This window comes from Equus przewalskii, chromosome 27 (genome assembly GCF_037783145.1).
Source record: "Equus przewalskii isolate Varuska chromosome 27, EquPr2, whole genome shotgun sequence".
Lineage (NCBI taxonomy): Eukaryota > Metazoa > Chordata > Mammalia > Perissodactyla > Equidae > Equus > Equus przewalskii.
The window spans coordinates 41,422,496-41,440,749 of NC_091857.1; the positions used below are offsets into that span (position 1 = coordinate 41,422,496).

General features: G+C 43.1%; 1 protein-coding gene across 39 annotated transcripts in view; it reads left to right on the forward strand.

Moving 5' to 3' along the window:
• The window catches only part of PCNT (pericentrin), a 142,253-nt gene that overhangs the window by 51,202 nt on the left and 72,797 nt on the right, over window positions 1-18,254 (forward strand). For 17 of the 39 annotated variants that reach the window (XM_070598019.1, XM_070598033.1, XM_070598021.1 and 14 more), the window contains 2 exons: window positions 8,220-8,372; window positions 12,266-12,412. In XM_070598019.1, the coding sequence (XP_070454120.1) occupies window positions 8,220-8,372; window positions 12,266-12,412 (300 nt within the window). Of the gene's footprint in view, window positions 1-8,216; window positions 8,373-12,265; window positions 12,413-18,254 lie in introns of all 39 variants that reach the window. The other 22 variants (XM_070598017.1, XM_070598031.1, XM_070598034.1 and 19 more) reach the window with 2 other exon arrangements.

Below are 18,254 nucleotides of genomic sequence, written 5' to 3' on the forward strand. Positions count from 1 at the left end.
CCAGAGGCCATTGTAGGTGACTGGACTAGACTAGGCAAGGGTTGACCCGGGCCCTCTGGAAGCAAAGGGATGGGAGGGCAGAGAAGGCGGGCCCAGGGCCCCTCCAGGGAGCAGTGCGGGCTCCTGCCAGCTCACGGGGTCTGCTGGAGCAAGGTTGACAGTGGCACTTGGGAGGGGCATAGAGAAGCCGTGTGCCTGGGGATGCAGGGGAGGCATCTGGTCTGGACTTGCAGGAGGTGGTGGCCAAGGGCGAGGAGCCTCCTTCAGGGCAGGAGGCGGAGGAAAGTGCAGGAGGGCCACCTCAGGTGTGTGTGACTTGTGTCCTGCAGCAGGAGCTCTTAGGAATCAGCACATGCTGTGACTTCTTTTTCTGCTTTTTCAGCTTTGTACGTCAGAACGTATGTAAGCAGTAGGTCACATTGTGTTGTAGTTCTTATGGTGGAGTCGCAGGAAGCACTGGGAACCCTCCTGAACACCTGAGGCTGCTGTGGTGGGGCTGGGAGGCTGGGACCCGGCCAGGACCCTCGGGACATGCTGTGGGGCCCTTGTCCCTCAGTTCCCTTTGCATCTAGGCGGGATGGCGTTTACCAGCAGGGGTCTCCCTGTGTGCCAGTGCCATGCACCCTCATCCCGCCATGTGGTGTCACCACTCCGCCTACCCTAGGTGTACATAGCACGTGTGCATGCACACACAGCACGTGCACGGACACATGCATACGCATGTGATTTTGCATACCCTCCTCACAGGCTTGTGGAACTCCTGGAGTCCTTCTGAGGACACTAGCCGAGGCCCTTCTGCTTCAGCCCCTTAGATTTGAAACACTTGTGTCTCTCACATCGTCAGGTTTTTCTGGGGGTGAGAGGATAAGAATCTGTGTACATAGTGCTTCACAAATAATTGTTTGGTGTTTTATGTGAAGCATCGTGTACAAATTTATCGAGATGATAAATTTTTGTAAGCACTATTTCTATAGCGCTTTTAAAAAGGACATGCTAATATCTCATTTCTAACCATAAAATAAGGCCCTAGCCTTTGCCTGGGTTTCCCAGATTAATAATCAGTGCTCTTAGTGATGTGTGTACATATCAGTTGATTTCTGAAATTAGTATTTAAACTGTTTCTTTACGTGATTCCAAAAAAATAGGAAGCATAAAAATGAGCTTCATCCCCCTTTGTTTGGTTGAAAAGTCTGGCAGTTGGCATTTTTCTTGAGATTTGCTCCTTGGACTCTAAGTTGCCACTCTGGGTGAGTTTTCCGAAAGTGTTTGAATGGATGAGGGGACGACGGAGAAATCCATACACAGAAAGCTTGTGCACTCACAGTGGCTTAGAGACACACGGCAAGACCCTGAGAACCAGAAAATGCAGCTGGGCAATGATTACATCACATAAAGACTCTTCTCTTCACAATATCGTCTTACTCAGATTTCAATAAAGGGGATGAAGCCCCCTCAGCATCCCCTCAGCCCCCTCAGTGTCCCCTTAATGTCCTTTCAGCCCCCTCAGTGTCCCCTCAGTGTCCCTTCAACCTCTCAGTGTCACCTCAGTGTCCCCAGCCCCTCAGTGTCCCATCAACCTCTCGGTGTCCCCCAGCCCTATCAAGTTGAAGTCCTGAGGGCCATCACAGAGGGGTCAGGTGGCCGCCAGGAGCATGTGTCGCTACAGGGAGGTGCAGTGGAGCATGTGAGATGGACGAGCACTCGCATCGGCACCTTTGTCATTCATGGTCAGCCTTGTGAAAGGCGTGTAATGGTGGGTGCTGGCAAGGCCCACGTGCCTGGCCTGGTGAGAATCCTGTAAGGAGGACTCTTAAATGGCCCTCTTGAGTTGGGCACGCTTCTCCATGTGTCTCAGAGGCTGGAATTGACCTGTGGGGCAGATGCCTGTAGCTCACTGTGCTGCTGTGTTTTGCAGATTGGAATTTGGTCAGAGCATCTCTGGGCAACTAATGATCCCCGAGAGTGGACGGCTGTCCCCTTTCCCTCCTGAACTGTTGCCCTGAGGCCTGCCGACAGGCTGGGGGTGTCTATGTTTCATTCTCTGTCTTCTCTGAAAAAGTCAGACCCTGTCGTTCCCTTTTCCTAGTGCTCACTGACTTACAGGCTCCCTCTATAGAAACTGTCCAGTCATGGGTTCATTCCTCCTGCCTGTTTTGTTATCTGTTGGTGACTAAAAGAGCCCTATGCTTTTTGAAACTGTGTGTCGTTGATGTTTTTGGCTTAGCATTTTTGTACTTCTGTGTTGACTATCGTCTGAATGCTCCTGGGGCATTTTGAAAGTATTTTTCTAGTTGTGGTACAAGTTTGCTCAAAGTAAGTTATCCTCTTACTTTGCTACTAAGGATGTGAATGTTAGATACTCTTTAAGTCACCTTTTTTGTCTGGCTGTTTTCACAGGAAAAAAATTCGGCTTGTGGGAAGGTGGGGTATGCTGTTTCTGCCCCTCTTTTATTTTAACTTTTTATTGGAGAAAATTTCAACATATACAGCAGTAGAGAGAATAGTTGAGTAAAACTCCATATCCGGCCACCCGGTGGGGTATGTGCCAATCTTAGTGCATCAGGCTCCTTCTACCCCTCTGATTATTTTGAAGCAAATCCAAGACATCGTGTGTTTTCGTCTATAAATACTTAAGTATCTGTCTCTGCCAAGTGAAGTCTCTTTCTCCCCCTAATGTAACATGACTGTAATCCGTTCTCACCTAGAAAGTTAACAGTAATTCTCTAATTGCATCTCATCTCCAGCCCAAGTTCCGGTCTCTTCCTGTGGTGGTTAGAATCAGGATCCACACAGGGCCTCATTTGCACTGGGTCTGTTTTCATTGCTTCCTGTGATGTTGGTTAACATTTTCCCCTTATTCCCGGTACATGTGTTGGTAGATCTATACCAGTGATCAGATTTAGGTCCCTATCTTGGTGAGAATACTTTTAGGGACTGCCTGTTCCTCCTGTGGTCTTCCCTCATGCTTTACCCTGCAAACAGATATTACGCAAAGCCTTGCTGGGCGTCCCCTGGGATGTCAGGGTCATTGTCCCCAAAATAGCAGGAACACACTGTTCTTCCTCTGTGAATAGGTTTTGTCTGGGCCACAAATATCTTTGCACCTGTCAGAAAGCAGTGTGACTTCTCAGAAGAGTTATTTGTTTATCATGCATTCTTGAGGTGATGGGATTACCTTCCAGGTTATCTCCCTTTGGAGTTTGGTTGTGAGAAAGTTCTCCACAAACGTAAGCTTGATTTCTTTTTCTTAGAGATATGTATCCCATGTTGGTGACATCCTCATCCTCCTGTTGGTAACACTAAGCAGAATTCTGGAATGCGGTAGTATGACCAGTATTGATTACCTAAGACAATTTTATCTTTTCTTGTTAAAAAAAAAAAAAACCCAAAAAGCAAATCTATTCATATGATAATTTTTGAACATATTAAGAGAACCTGTGGACAGTCTAGATATAGTTTGAATGTCTTTAGTTCATCATCAGTTGAATTTGTTTTTGTTAATACATTGATATTCTTTGTGCAGTACTACTTATTTTTTTCTTCTTTATGCATGACTATTATGTTTTCTTAATGATTAAAATATGTATATGACATTTTCCCTATAATTCTGTAGAGTTTGAGAAAAACTTGAGAAAAGCTTTTTTTGTTTTTACAGTATGAAACTGTTTACGTAAAGTTAAAAAATGCAAGTTATTAGTATCAACTCTTCTTGTTTTTTTATTCTATTTATTTGTTTATTTTTTTGGTGAGGAAGATTGGCCCTGAGCTAACATCTGTTGCCAGTCTTCTTTTTACTTGAGGAAGATTAGCCCTGAGCTACCATCTGTGCCAGTCTTACTCTATTTTGTATGTGGGACACCACCACAGCATGGCTCATGAGTGGTGTGTAGGTCTGTGCCCAGGATCCAAATAAATCCTGTGCTGCCAAAGTGGAGTGCATGAACTTAACCACTACACCGCAGGGCCAGCCCCCTTTTTTTCTTTGAATTTTATTGAGGTGATAATAGTTTATAACACTGTGAATTTCAGTTGTACCTTATTGTTTCTCAGTCAGCACATAAATGTGCCCCTTCACCCCTTGTGCCCACCTCCCACTCTCTTCCCCTTGGGTAACCACTAATCTGTTCTCTTTGTCCATGTATTTGTTTATCTTCCACATATGAGTGAAATCATATGGTGTTTGTCTTTCTCTGACTTATTTTGCTTAACATAATGCCTTCAAGGTTCATGAGTGTTGTTGAGAATGGGACGATTTTGTTTTTTTATGGCTGAGTAGTGTTCCATCGTGTATCCATTCATCAGTTGATGGGCACTTGGGTTGCTTCCACGTCTTGGCTGTTGTGAATAATGCTGCAGTGAACATAGGGGTGCATAAGTCTCATTGAATTGTTGATTTCAAGTTCTTTGGATAGATACCCAGTATTGGGATATAGCTGGGTCATATGGTATTTCTATTTTTAGTTTTATGAGAAATCTTCATACTGTTTTCCATAGTGGCTGCATCAGTTTGCATTCCCACCAGCAGTGGACAAGCTTTCCCTTTTCTCTACAACCTCTTCAACATTTGTTATTTTTAGTCTTAGTGATTACAACCATTCTAACGGGTGTAAGGTGATATCTTAGTGTAGTTTTGATTTGCATTTCCCTGAGAATTAGTGATGTTGAATATCTTTTCATGTGCCTATTGGCCATCTGTGTATCTTTGGAGAAATGTCTGTTCATATCCTCTGCACGTTTTTTGATCGGGTTGTTTGTTTTTTTGTTGTGGAGTTGTATGAGTTCTTTATACATTTTGGAGATTAACTGCTTGTCGGATATATGATTTACAAATATTTTCTCCCAGTTGGTGGGTTTTCTTTTCATTTTGATCCTGGTTTCCTTTGCCTTGTGGAAGCTCTTTAGTGTGATGAAGTTCCATTGTTTATGTTTTCTTTTGTTTCCCTTGCCTGTGTAGACATGGTATTCGAAAAGATGCTGCTAAGTCTGATGTCAAAGAGTGTACTGCCTATATTTTCTTCTAGGAGTTTTGTGGTTTCACATCTTACCTTCAAGTCTTTGATCTATTTTGAGTTCATTTTTGTGTATGGTGAAAGACAATAGTCTACTTGCATTCTTTTGCATGTGACTGTCCAGTTTTCCCAGCACCATTTATTGAAGAGACTTTCCTTTCTCCATTGTATGTTCTTAGCTCTGTCAATGCATGTAATCCATAACCAATCTATAAATCAAAATTGGGGTGAGTTTATTAAGAGCCAGATCTGAGGACCATATAGCCCAAGAGAGTCCTTTCACAAAGGAAGGGAGTACTCCAAAGAAGTAGGGTGTACAGAGTGGTTATATACCATCAAAGAATGTTTCACATATATTGGAATGTCCCTTTTGCAATGGTCATGAAATGGCCTAGCTGGCACAGTGATTCACACAGCCATTTATGAACACAACAGGTAGCAGGTCTGTGGTCTTGAGCTGGATGGTCACAGCAGGTCAACAATCAATCCCTAACCTAGGGAGAGGTGCTTATGGAGATGCTGATGTGGGGGAAGTTACATCTTTCTTTATCTTACAAGGCATTGTTCTTGTCTTTGGAACATAGTAAGTACTTAAAGCAGATATACAGTGCATGCTCAACAGTTACCTCAGACCATTTTGGAAAAACAGGGTCAGGCGAATTAGTTTTACACCAAAAGACTTCCTCATATACTCCAGTATATCCTATTGCTTGCCATTTATTTATCAGCTACTTTGTCAAAGATTAGCTGTCTGTAGATGTGCGGTTTTATTTCTGGGCTTTCAGTTCTGTTCCATTGATCTTTGTGCCTGTTTTTGTACCAGTACCATGCCGTTTTGATCACTATGGCTTTGTAGTACATGTTGAAGTCAGGGATTGTGATGCCTCCAGCTTTGTTCTTTTTTCTCAGGATTCCTTTGGCTATTCGGGGTCTTTTGTTGCCCCATATGAATTTTAGGATTCTTTGCTCTGTTTCCACGAAGCATGTCATTGGGATTCTGATTGGGATTGCATTGAATCTGTAGATTGCTTTGGGATCTCTTTTTATCTCTTTATGTCATCCTGGTTTCTTTCAATAGTGTCTTACAGTTTTCAGTGTATAGGTCTTTCATCACCTTGGTTAAATTTATTCCTGGATATTTTATTGTTTTTGTTGTGATCGTAAATGGGATTGTGTTCTTGAGTTCTCTTTCTGTAAGTTCATTATTAGAGTATGGAAATGCAACTGAGTTTTGTAAGTTGGTTTTGTAACCTGCAACTTTGCTGTAGTTGTTGATTATTTCTAAGAGTTTTCTGTTGGATTCTTTAGGGTTTTCTATATATAGAATCATGTCTTCTGCAGACAGCATGAGTTTCACTTCTTCCATGCCAATTTCGATACTAAGTTGAATAACTTTTTGAAAACATCTTTTTCTTACATTGACCTTACCATTTAGAACAGGGCAAATTAAATAGAGTTTTACTCATGGCTGGAAATAGTATGATCGTCTGTAAGGAGGTCTTGTGGGTAGAGGAGTTGCATGAGTAAAATCTCCTTTGAGCCTGTCCAGTTAGGTCGAGAGGTGGCTGAGGATGTGGATGCTGCCTGCGGCCTTTCCTGAGCGCACACGGGCTGCCTTCCTGCACGGGGGTGCATGCCCTTGACATTGCCTTGCCTGGCTCCTGAGTGTCTGCATGACGCCGCCATGTTGGGCCTTGGCCTCTGTCATGGTGCACTTCTGCAAGGTCCTGCTCCAGGCCTGGGGCACACTGGGCAGGACAGGTATCCAGTGGCCCTACTGCTCCTGCAGGTGGAAAATAGGGCCCATTTCCACAGTGCACAGGGGACGGGTGCTTTGCGCTTCCTGTTCTGCCTACGTTTATGCTATCTTGTTACACTTTGTCTCTCTGTAAACTGCCTTAAAACTCTTCCTGAAACAAAATGAAGGTGAAGAACTAAGTGATAATCTTAGCTCCCGGCTGCCTTCACAAGTGAGGACCATGGCACCCCAGTGGGGCAGATGAGGAAGGCCTTGTCATCAGTGGGGCTGGTTCTTGATTGTGTGCCTTTCTCAGCAAGGGTTTCATCTAGACTCCACCCTCTACCCTTTCTGTGGGTAGGCAGTGACCCTGAGGCCTAGAAGGACCACATGGCTAGAGAGGTGGCCAGAGCCTGCTGGGCAGTGCTGTCTTCGCAGTGCAGAGTGCAGGCACCCCAGGACTCAGGGGTGGGGGTTTCATGAGGGCATGTTGGGGCGTATAATGCTCTTGGACTCCTCAGACAGAAGTTTGCTTCTGTGAAAGATTTTTGCCTGAAGAAAGTGATCTGTGGCTCAAAAGAATTTCCCAAGAACCATGTATTTAAGCCTTCTCGCTCTTAACCAGAGTATTTAACATGCATGGTGAGAATACGGGTTTGGCATCAGGACCCCTCGCTGATGGTGCTGAGGGGGAAGTGCCCCAGTGGCTGTGCCGGGCCCTGGGCCCAGTTGCTGATCTGCCATGATTTCATTTCAGCTTGACTGTTAGTCATGATTTATCCTGTTTCTGGGAGATTGCCTTTTCTCGGGTATTAATGTTTCTTATTTTTTCCAGTGTCCTTCCCAGTGAGTGGAAACATTTCATGTGGGGTCTCTTTTGGGAGAAAGAGTGTGGCTGCTGTCCCTTGGCCCTGCCTGTCTGTGGTGCCTGTTGGTGTTTGAGTTTTCTTGTTTTCACTGGCATTTTGTGGTTGGCAATGCACCGAACCAGCAACCCCGATTACTTTCAGGGCTGCAGCTTCCTTCCTAGCTGTGAATGGTCCAGGTTAACCCATCCTTCCCCTGTAAGGTAGTCGTGTGGTATAAATGACATAAAGTACTTGGGAAACCTTGTAGTGTGTCATAACTCGGAAGTTGCGCTTGGATCCTTCCTTTTAAAGGATTGGAAATTAAATCTGTTTCAGGAGAGAAAGTTTATAAAAATGACCTGTGTTAATTCTGATATGGTCTCTGTAACTTGAAAATATAATTTCAGTGTTGTGTACCATGCAAGCCCTGTTTCTGATTATCGTGATGGAGTTGAGGATCCAGGGCCTACAGATGGAGTGGCTCAGAGTTTTCCCTGAGCTCTGACCTGGCTCCCATGTGTCGTCACAGTGAAAATATGTGGAAGAAGGGCCATCTCCAGGATCAAGACTTGTCCGTGTGTAAGGTCAGAGCTCAGTGTTGACTCTTCCTCCTCCTTCAAGCAGAGTGCCCCGGTCCCTGCAGAGGCTGAGGCCCAGGGCTCGGCTCTCCCGGCCGAGCTGGAAGAGGAGAAGCAGCAGCAGTTCTGCTCTCAGGAGAGTGAGCTGCAGACGTGCCAGTCGGAAGCCTTGCTTGAGCAGAAGATCGCACAGCTAAAGGTACTGGGATTAAGAGTGATCTATTTTATTGCTTGCCAGCCGTGGCGGTCTAGTGGTTAAGATTCGACGCTCTCACCGCCACGGCCTGCATTCATTTCTGGTCCAGGGAACCGCACCACCCATCTGTCAGTTGTCATACTGTGGTAGCTGTGTGTTGCTGTGATGCTGAAAGCTACGTCACTGGGATTTCAAATACCAGCAGGGTCCCAGGGTGAACGGGTTTCAGCAGAGCTTCCAGACTAACACAGGCTAGGAAGGAGGACCTGGCCACCCACTTTCGAAAAAACTGGCCATGAAAACCTGTGAATAGCAGCGGTGTATTGTCTGGTACAGCATTGGAAGGTGATAGGATGGCAGAGAAAGAGGGCAGGGTTCCGCTCTGCTGCACACAGGGTCACTAGGAGTCGGAGTGGACTCAGTGGTACTAACAATGATTTTATTGCTATCTTTTCTCATCTGCAAAGTAAATAAGAAAATTTTATTCTGAATTAGTTTTGGTATGCAAAAGTAGAACAAAATATTTTCATTGTTTTTGAAACAGATCTGGGCAATTTTTTCATTCATTTTTATATTTAAATCGGCTGGTTAGCATACCTTTTCTGCTAAGAATTGTCATTAAATATTCCAAATCTGAGAAGGTTTGTCTTACTGCCTTGCTTTGGTGACTCAGCAGTCACATCAAGGCTTTTCTTGCTTTAATGAGCTAGTTTTCACGGAAGGATGTCTGTGAATACCTTCACTTCTCATGACAGTTTTTATTGTAGGTTTGTTTTGCTTTTTTTAATGACAGCTTTTTTGAGATATAATTCATATGCCATAAAAGTCACTCTTTTTTTGTGTGTGTGAGGAAGTTTAGCCCTGAGCCATTCTTCCTGTTTTTGCTTGAGGAAGATTGTCGGTGAGCTAACATCTGTGACACTCGTCCTCTATTTTATGTGCGATGCCGCCGCAGTGTGGCTTGATGAGTGGTCCTAGGTCCACGTCTGGGATCCAAACCTGCTAACCCTGGGCCGCCGAAGCGGAGTGCACGAACCTAACTAGTATACCACCAGGCCTGCCCCCAAAATCACTCTTTTAAAGTGTGTACATTTCAGTGGTTTTTAGTGGATTGACAGAGTTGTGCAACTGTCACTGCTATCTAACTCCAGAACATTTGTATCACGACAAAAACAAAACCGGCACTCATTAGCATTCTCTTCTCTCCCCCAGCCCCTGGCAGCCGCTATTCTACTTTGTTTCTTGGATTTTCCTTTTCTGGACGTTTGTAGAAAGAGAATTGTACAATATGCGCCGTCTTTGTGTTTGGTCTCTTTTACTTAGCATAATGTTTTCCAGGTCTGTGTGGGTGGCAGCTGTACCAGTACTTGCTGTTTGCTTTTTCTGTATCTTATATCTCTTTTCTTCTTCTAGTTCTCCATTACTGCCTTCTTTTCATTTTAACTTCTTGATGTCATTTTTCTGTATCTTCTTTTGAGTTATTAGTGTTTACCCTGGGGATTACAGTGAACACCCTATAACAATCTAGTTCAGATCATTACCAACTTGATTTTAGTAGTTTACAAAACTGTAAACTCTTATATAGCTTCATTTCCTCCTTCCTCCTTTGAGCTCATATTGTTATACGAAGTGCATCTGTATACATTTTATGCTCATTGCTATAGACAGTTCTCTTTTAGATCAAATAGAAAAAAATTACAAACAAAAGCTACATTTATTTTGTGTTTTATAGTTACCTTTATCGGTGTTCTTTATTTCTTCATGTGGACTCAAGTGAATGTCTAGTGTTCTTTCATTTTAGCCTGAATGACTCCCTTTAGTATTTCTTCAGGGTGGGTCTGTTAGTCGTGAATTCTCAGTTTTTATTTATCTGGGAATGTTTTAATTTCTCCCTCATTTTGGATGGTTTCCTGGATGTAGAATTCTTGGTTGACAGTCCTTTTCTTTCAGCACTTGGAATGTGTCATCCCACTGCCTGTTGGTCTCTTTGGTGCCTCACAAGAAGAAAGCCAGCTGTTAGTCTTATTGAGTATCCCTTGCATTGAGTCTTTTCTCTTGCTGCTTTCAAGTTTCTTTCTCTTTCTGTCTTCCAGCAGTTTCATTATGAGCTGCCTAGGTGTAGATCACTTTGAGTTTATCCAATCTGGAGTTCATTGAGCTTCTTGCATGTGTAGATTAATATGTTTTCATCAAATTTGTAAATGTTTGGGCCATTATAATTTTAAGTGTTCTTTCTGCCCTGTTCCCTTTCTCCTCTCCTCTGAGACTCCCGTTCTGTGTGTGTTGGTCTTTGAGGGTGTCCCATGGAGCTTTAAGGCTGTACTTACTTTTCTTCATTCTTTTTTCTTTCTGCACCCCAGACTGAATAATCTCATTTGACCTGTCTGCGTGTTTGCCGATTCTTCTGTCCAGTTGAATCTGATGCTGCGCCCTTGCAGGGAATTTTTCATCTCAGCAGTTGCGCTTTCCTGCTGCAGAGTATCTGGTTCCATGTTGTGCTTCTGTGTCTGCACTGAGCGGCTCTGGCTGGGGCCTGCTTTCAGTGCTCTGGCAGGCGGTCTGTAGCTCTGCCTTACCTTTCCCTTCCTGCTTGTGCAGAGTTGCAGGAGCAGTGGGAGATGAGAGCCTTCTCAGGTCTTTCTGGGCACGTGCCCAGCCACGTGCATGTTCATGCCTTCTAAATTCCCAGGAACATGTTGGAGCTTTTCATAGCCCCCTGTTGACATCTGATTCTCTAGTGTTTCCTTTTAAGTTTTTTGGTCAGTCTATTATTAACTCCAACTGATATCACAGCCTCAGGCCACTGTGATGTAAAACAGTTTCTGCTGGTTATTTTGACAAATGGCCTGGGGGTAGGATGTTTGACACTGAGTAAGCTCTGCATCAGATCCAGTAAAGACCACCTTGGAGAATGAAGCTTTTCAGTGAGCTGCCAGACAGGTCAGTTGGTGCAGTTGGTAGGGTGGTGTTTTGAGGAGCTCCAGACTCATTCTGTCGTCCCCCTGTTCACAGCTCCCGGGCTGCTGTTTTCCAAGATCTCCCAGGATTGGATTGACAGGATCCAGCAGATTCAAACACCGAAAATTTACTATTCTGATGGAGACTCAGCCTTTGTTTTCACTTCTTTGGATTATTGCAAGCCTTTCTTAAATACCAGAGCTCTGAAAAAGTTTTGACAGTTTTTGCCAGTTTTCTCAAGGCTTTTCTAGGGGAGCCGATTTTTGGAGGTCCTCATCCTGCCATTCTGGAAGTGCTGCCTCTGCAGTTTCTTTTTAAAAAATAAGCTTATTTTGTTAATACAGTTTAACTTATTACATAAACCTTATTAAAAACATTTTTTATTATTTAAGAAGAAACGGGGGCTGGCCTGATAGCTGAGTGGTTGAGTTCACGTGCTCTGCTTCGGCAGCCCAGGGTTTCACCAGTTTGGATCCTGGGTGTGGACATGGCACCCAGGCCATCCTGAGGCGGCGTCCCACATAGCACTAGAGGCACTTAGAATGAGAATATACAACTATGTACTGGGGGGGACACTTTGGGGAGAAGAAGAAAAAAAGAAGAAACAGAGTTTATCTTTTGAAACCAAAGAACCTAGGTTTCTAAATATCTTGGATTTTGATGATCATAATACCCTGATGATGGAGAACTTCTTAATGTGACTGGGAACGATAGCAAGCTATTTATTTTATATTCTAGATGATAAGCACACTTGAATTTATGTTGGCTGTGGGTTGCGGTCTTGGCTTTTTTTGATCACTGCTCTTGACACAGAGTACGGACTCAATAAATATTTGTTGAATGAACTAAATTCTAGCAAACAGCAGAGAAATGGAATGAGCATAATTTTATAGCTTAATGACATTTTTTGTTATTTTTAATAATGTGCTTTTGTACAGGGTGAATTTGAATGTGAAAAGAAAGCTGTTTTGCATGAAAAAGAGGAGTTACACAGACATGAGAGGGAGCAGGCTCAGTCTTTTTACCGAAAAGAGAAAGAGTCTTTGTCTCTGCAGCTTCAGGAGAAGAACAATCAGATTCTGCAGGTATGTGAAATGTGTCTTTTCTTTGTTACTACTTTTTTTTTGTGTGGTAAAATATGTACAAAAAATGTACTATTTTAACCATTTTTAAGTGTACAATTTAGTGGCATTATCCATATTCACACTGTTGTGCAACCATCACAACTATCCATTTCCAGAACTTGTTCATCATCCCAAGGAAAAACTCTGTCTCCGTTAAACAACTCCACATTTCACCTCCTTCTAGCCCTTGCACCCACCATTTGCCTTTCTGTCTCTATGAATTTGACTACTCTAGGGACCTCATATAAGTGGAATGATACATTTGTCCTTTTGTGTCTGGCTTATTTCACTCAGCATAATGTCCTCAGGGTCCATGCATATTGTGGCATTGTCAACCAAGGAAAAATCCACTACAATTTAAACAGGAGATATTTATTTGGGAAATTAGAATTGTAATTTGGGAAGCACAGATTCAGGTAGAAACCCAAGATGTGCTCTGAGGAAGACAAACAAGACAAGGGTTTGTAAAAGCTAAAAGAGATAACTTACATAGGTTGTTTTGCAAGATTTGTGATTGGTGCTGGCAACAACTGTTAGTTCTGGGCTATACATGATTGGTTGCTAAGGCCATCTCTGAGGGAGAAAGTTCTGATCTGTGTGATGTCGACGAAAATAATCCATATCCAATCTATAAATGAAAATTTGGGTGAGTTTATTCTGAGCTTAAATCTGAGGATTATAACCCGGGAGAGTCTTTCCACAAAGGAACAGAGCACTCCAAAGAGGTGGGGGGGTATACAGGGTCGTTATATACCCTCAAAGAGGATGTTTCACATATGATTGGAATGTTCCTTTTACAATAGTCGCGAGACTACTCTGTCGGCACAGCCGATTGATGGAAGTAGCAGGTAGGTCTTCTGTCTTGGTGAACACAGCAGGGTGGCAGTCTCTTGTCTCCAGCTGGGTGGTCACAGGTGAGCTGGGAGGTGAGTGCAGCAATCAGTTCCTAGCCTAAGGAAAAATGCTAATGTGGGGGGGAAGTTGCATCTTTATCACAAGGGCCTTTGTTCTGGCCATAGGAAATGTCTAAGCAGATATGCAATGCGTGCTCAATAGCCAGTCAGGCCCTTTTGGAGGGAAAAAAGAGAAGTCAGGCCGAATTAGGTTTATACCAAATGGCTTCCTCATATACTCCAATATATCCTATTGCTTGCCATTTTTATTTGTCAGCGAGTTAAGCATATTTCTTGGAAGAAGGTCAGGATGACAGCCGTGAAGCACAGTTCAAAGGTTACATTCCTTCTGCCTAGAGATGCACATAAATCTCACTTCCCTGATGGCCTCCCAGCTCCATTTTAGAAGCCTTGACATGTGTACTCCTTTTTGTTACCGCTGTCCACAGCATATTCAAAATTTTATGGCTTTTTATGGCTGAATAATATTCTGTTGTATGTAGATACTACATTTTGTTTATCTGTTCATCTGTTGATGGACATCTGTTGATGGTTGTTTCTACCTTTTGACTATTGTGAATAATATTGCTATGAATATTAGTATACAAGTAACTGTTTCAGTCCCTGCTTTCAGTTTTTTTGGGTATATATCTAGAAACAAAATTATTGGGTCATATGATAATTCTGTGTTTAAATTTTTGAGGAACTGCCAAACTGTTTTCCAGAGTGACTGTAGCATTTTACATTTCCAACAGTGTGCAAAGATTTCAGTTTCTCCACATCCTTGCTAACACTTGTTAGTTTCTGTTCTTTGGATAATAGACATCATAATGAGTGTAAGGTAGTATTTCCTGGTTTTGATTTGCATTTCCCTGATAGTTAATGATGTTGAACATCTTTTCATGGGCTTATTGGCCAGTTGCAAGTCTTCTTTGGAGAAATATCTGTTCAAGTGCTTTGACAGTTTTTGAATTGGGTGGTTTTGTTGTTGAGTTGTTCTTCATTGTTACTTTTGAAAGTGTAGATGTGTATTTATACTGTTTTTAGAGATGGTCTCACTATGTAGAGCTTTCAGAGTTGTACTAGTACTGCTACTTTCTTTCTCTGACTTTATCATTATTTTGTGGCGGTCTCAGTCTGTCAAGAACTGAGAGAGAGAAAGCTCATGGGCCTGAGGTTTGAGGGTGGGGGTCTAGGGTTTCATAGGCTCACTTGTTATTGGTGGATTTAAAACATAAGAGTGGGAATTTAAAGCCTGGGAAGAGAAAAAACAAGTGATCCAAATGGTCAGTTCTTGAAATCAACCAAGATCTCTAAAACAAAGGAGCTTCAGTGCTGGAGGCCTCCTGGCTCTTTATCTGGTCATGAGACTGGCAATGTGTTTATCTGTGTTAACTCTCTTTGAAGTGGATGCCTCTGCAGTCAAAGCTTAAGTCAGGTACTTGAATTACAAAAAGGAAAAAAAAGTGTCAGGGTTATCAACTTAAAAAGTAAATTTGCCTGTTATTCTATCTCAAAATGAGTTTGTTTGGGACTAGCCAAAAGAACTGCAATTTGGGATGTGCATGTGGTGGGGAGCCATAGGAAAATCTGGAAAACAAAGAAGGGAGCTGCTTTTATAAAGAAAAAGCGGGAGAGGGATGGGCTGTTCTAAAAGAAAGTCCATCGAGCGAAGTAGCAGTTCATGGCGGCCACAGCTTCTCATTGGCTGGGCTGCGGTGTTTCTCATTGGCTGAGCTGTGGCATTTCTCGTTGGCTGAGCTGTGGCGTTTCTCATTGGCTGGGCTGCGGGGTTTCTCATTGGCTGAGCTGCGGGGTTTCTCATTGGCAGAACTGCGCTGTTTCTCAGTGGCTGGGCTGCAGAAGCTTCTTGTTGGCTGAGCTTCAGTGTTTCTGATTGGCTGGGCTGTTGCTAGGTGGGAGAGGTGTCTTCCTGAGAAGTAAAGTGGCTGTGCTTCCTGTGGGAGATGCAAGTGTCCCCACTTTCTCTTTGGTGTATTTGTGTGAAGGGTGTGAGAGCTCCCCCTGCAGGCCTTCCCCATCCAGCTTAGTTCCGGTTTCCCTTATTAATTTCCACAGGGTTTGTACTACAGTCGTCACATGAGGTCACTGGATTTGAACTTATTAGTAGACTGGAGGCAGAGTTTGCTTGTGACTGTGTGCTAGGCGCTGTGCTAAGCATATTCCAGAATTTTCTCATTTCCGTGTGTTCTCTCCCATTCGTTGTTCAGACCCTTGGTCTCTGAGGCCCAGGAGAGGTTCCATTAATTTGCTAAAACTCTGATGGCTACTGAGTAGCAGAGCCAGGCCCGACTGACTTTAAACACTGTGCGTGGGTGTGTTGGCTGCACTTTGGGAGGATGTAAAAGTTATTCTCAACCAGATGTTGGGCAGTGGAGGTCAGTGTCAGCAGTAGGTTGGGAGGTGTGTCCCTTCCTGTGCTGGGAGCCATGCCACAGGACAGCAGGACAGGGTGTGGGGCTGGGGCAGGAGGAAGGGCCTTTCAAAGCATTGATTAACCTTTTTCTTCAGTGCCAGGTGTTGCTGCTGTGGTACAATATATATGTTCCTGAAAAACATCTCGTTCTGTAAGAAAATGCTAGATATAACACAGCTCTTGAGCAAAAGAGGGTTGAAGATACGCCATCCAAAACGTATGCAATTTTATAACTCAAGTATCAGCGCAAACGATAGAGATCCTAATAAAAGTATTAGCACAGTTAAGAAGAAAGCTTCAATTTCGAATTAAGAGAGAAATTGTAAAGCAGATAGAGCGATTAAAATGGGTGATAGCTTGCTGGAAGGGAGCGTGGGAGTTGAGGAGAGAGTGAAAGGCGTTGGAGTGGACACCTGGGGGCAGAGCGCCAGGAGACCCTGTGGGTGAGCAGCCTGGGGCAGCTACTGCTTTTGGGGCGTGCTTCCCACAGGTGTTCCTTGCTGCCCACATCACAAGCGAGCTGGGAGCACTCGCGTACCTGTGTGTGGTGGCCAGGCTGTGTCCCCAGTTAGAGAAGAATAAACGATGCTTTAGGCAAACCAGACTCTTTGAAGAGTTGCTCTCATTGTGAACTAATCCTATGAGTGTCTTTAAAATGTGCTTACTCAGTTAAAACAATGCTGCGAAGTAAGGAATTGTGTCACCCACATCAGGTACCTAAAAAGACCACTCTTCTTGCTCTCAGAGCTCCTAAGCTCTCCCTGCCTGCCCTCTCCCATGCTTCCTTCCCCACCAGAGTAACTGCTCTCCTGGTTTTTATAGGGTTTCTACCTCTTGATGTATTCCTGAACAATGTGCGCTTTAGTTCAGCTGTTTTTGCCCTTCGTACAGGGAGACCTGTAATTGCCTGTCTCATGCAGTGTTGATTGTGACATCCGTTGATGATGTGTGGAGGTGTAATCAGTCATCTTTATTGCTGAGTAGTGTTCCATTGCATACCATCATTTATTCATCAGTGGACTTCGGCTTTTTTCTGGTTTTCTGCTGTTATGAATAAAGCTGCCATGAGTTTTTGTATCCATGTCTCTCATCACAAATGTGCAGGAACTTCTCGAGATTGTATACCTAGAAGTAGCATTGCTAGGGTGGAGGGTTCTGCACGTGTTCAGCTTGGTCAGGGAATGCCAGACTATTTTCTAAAGTGGTTGCACCAGTTTATGGTCCACCAAAAGTGAATGCAAGTTCCTGTTACTGCACATCCTTGCCTATGCCTAGAATGTTCCCACTTTTAACATTTTTAAAAATTATTTTATTGAGGTCAGATTAGCTTATAGCATTGTGTAATTTCAGGTGTACATTATTATATATCAGTTTCTGTATAGACTGCAGTTGTTCATCAGCAATAGTCCAGTTTTTATGTGTCACCATACGTGTGTGCCCCTTTTTGCCCTCTCCCCACTCCCTTCTCCTCTAGTAACCAGTAATCTGTTCTCCTTATCTACGTGTTTATTCCACATATGAGTGAAATCATGTGGTGTTTGTCTTTCTCTGTCCGGCTTATTTTGCTTAACATATACCCTCAAGGTCCATCCATGTTGTTGCAAATCTCACAATTTTGTCTTTTTTATGCTGAGTAGTATTCCATTGTATATATACAACACATCTTCTTTATCCATTCATCAGTTGATGGGCACTTGGGTTCCTTCCACGTCTGGGCTGTTGTGAATAGTGCTGCAGTGAACATAGGGGTGCATAAGTCTCTGAATTGTTGATTTCAAGTTCTTTGGATAGATACCCAGTAGTGGGATAGCTGGATCATATGGTATTTCTCTTTTTAATTTTTTGAGAAATCTCCGTACGGTTTTCCATAGTGGCTGAAACAGTTTGCATTCCCACCAGCAGTGTATGAGGGTTCTCCTTTCTTCACATCCTCTGCAACACTTGTTATTTCTTGTCTTGTTAATTGTAGCTATTCTGACAGGTGTGAGATGATATCTCTGCATTGTAGTTTTGATTTGCATTTCCCTGAGAATTAGTGATGTTGAACATCTTTTCATGTGTTTATTGGCCATCTGTGTATCTTCTTTGGAAAAATGTCTGTTCATATCTCCTGCCCACTTTTTGATCAGGTTGTTTGTTTTTTGTTGTTGAGTTGTATGAGTACTTTATATATTTTGGAAATTAACCCGCTTGTCAGATAAATTATTTGCAATATTTTCTCCCAGTTGATGGTTTCCTTCACTATGCAGAAGCTCTTTAGTCTGATGTAGTCCCATTTGTTTATTTTTTCTTTTGTTTCCCTTGCCTGAGTAGACATGGTATTTGAAAAAATGCTGCTAAGGCCGATGTCAAAGAGTGTACTGCCTATATTTTCTTCTAGGAGTTTTATGGTTTCAGCTCTTACATTCAAGTTGATTTTTAATCCATTTTGAGTTGATTTTTGTGTATGGTGTAAGATAATGGTTTACTTTCA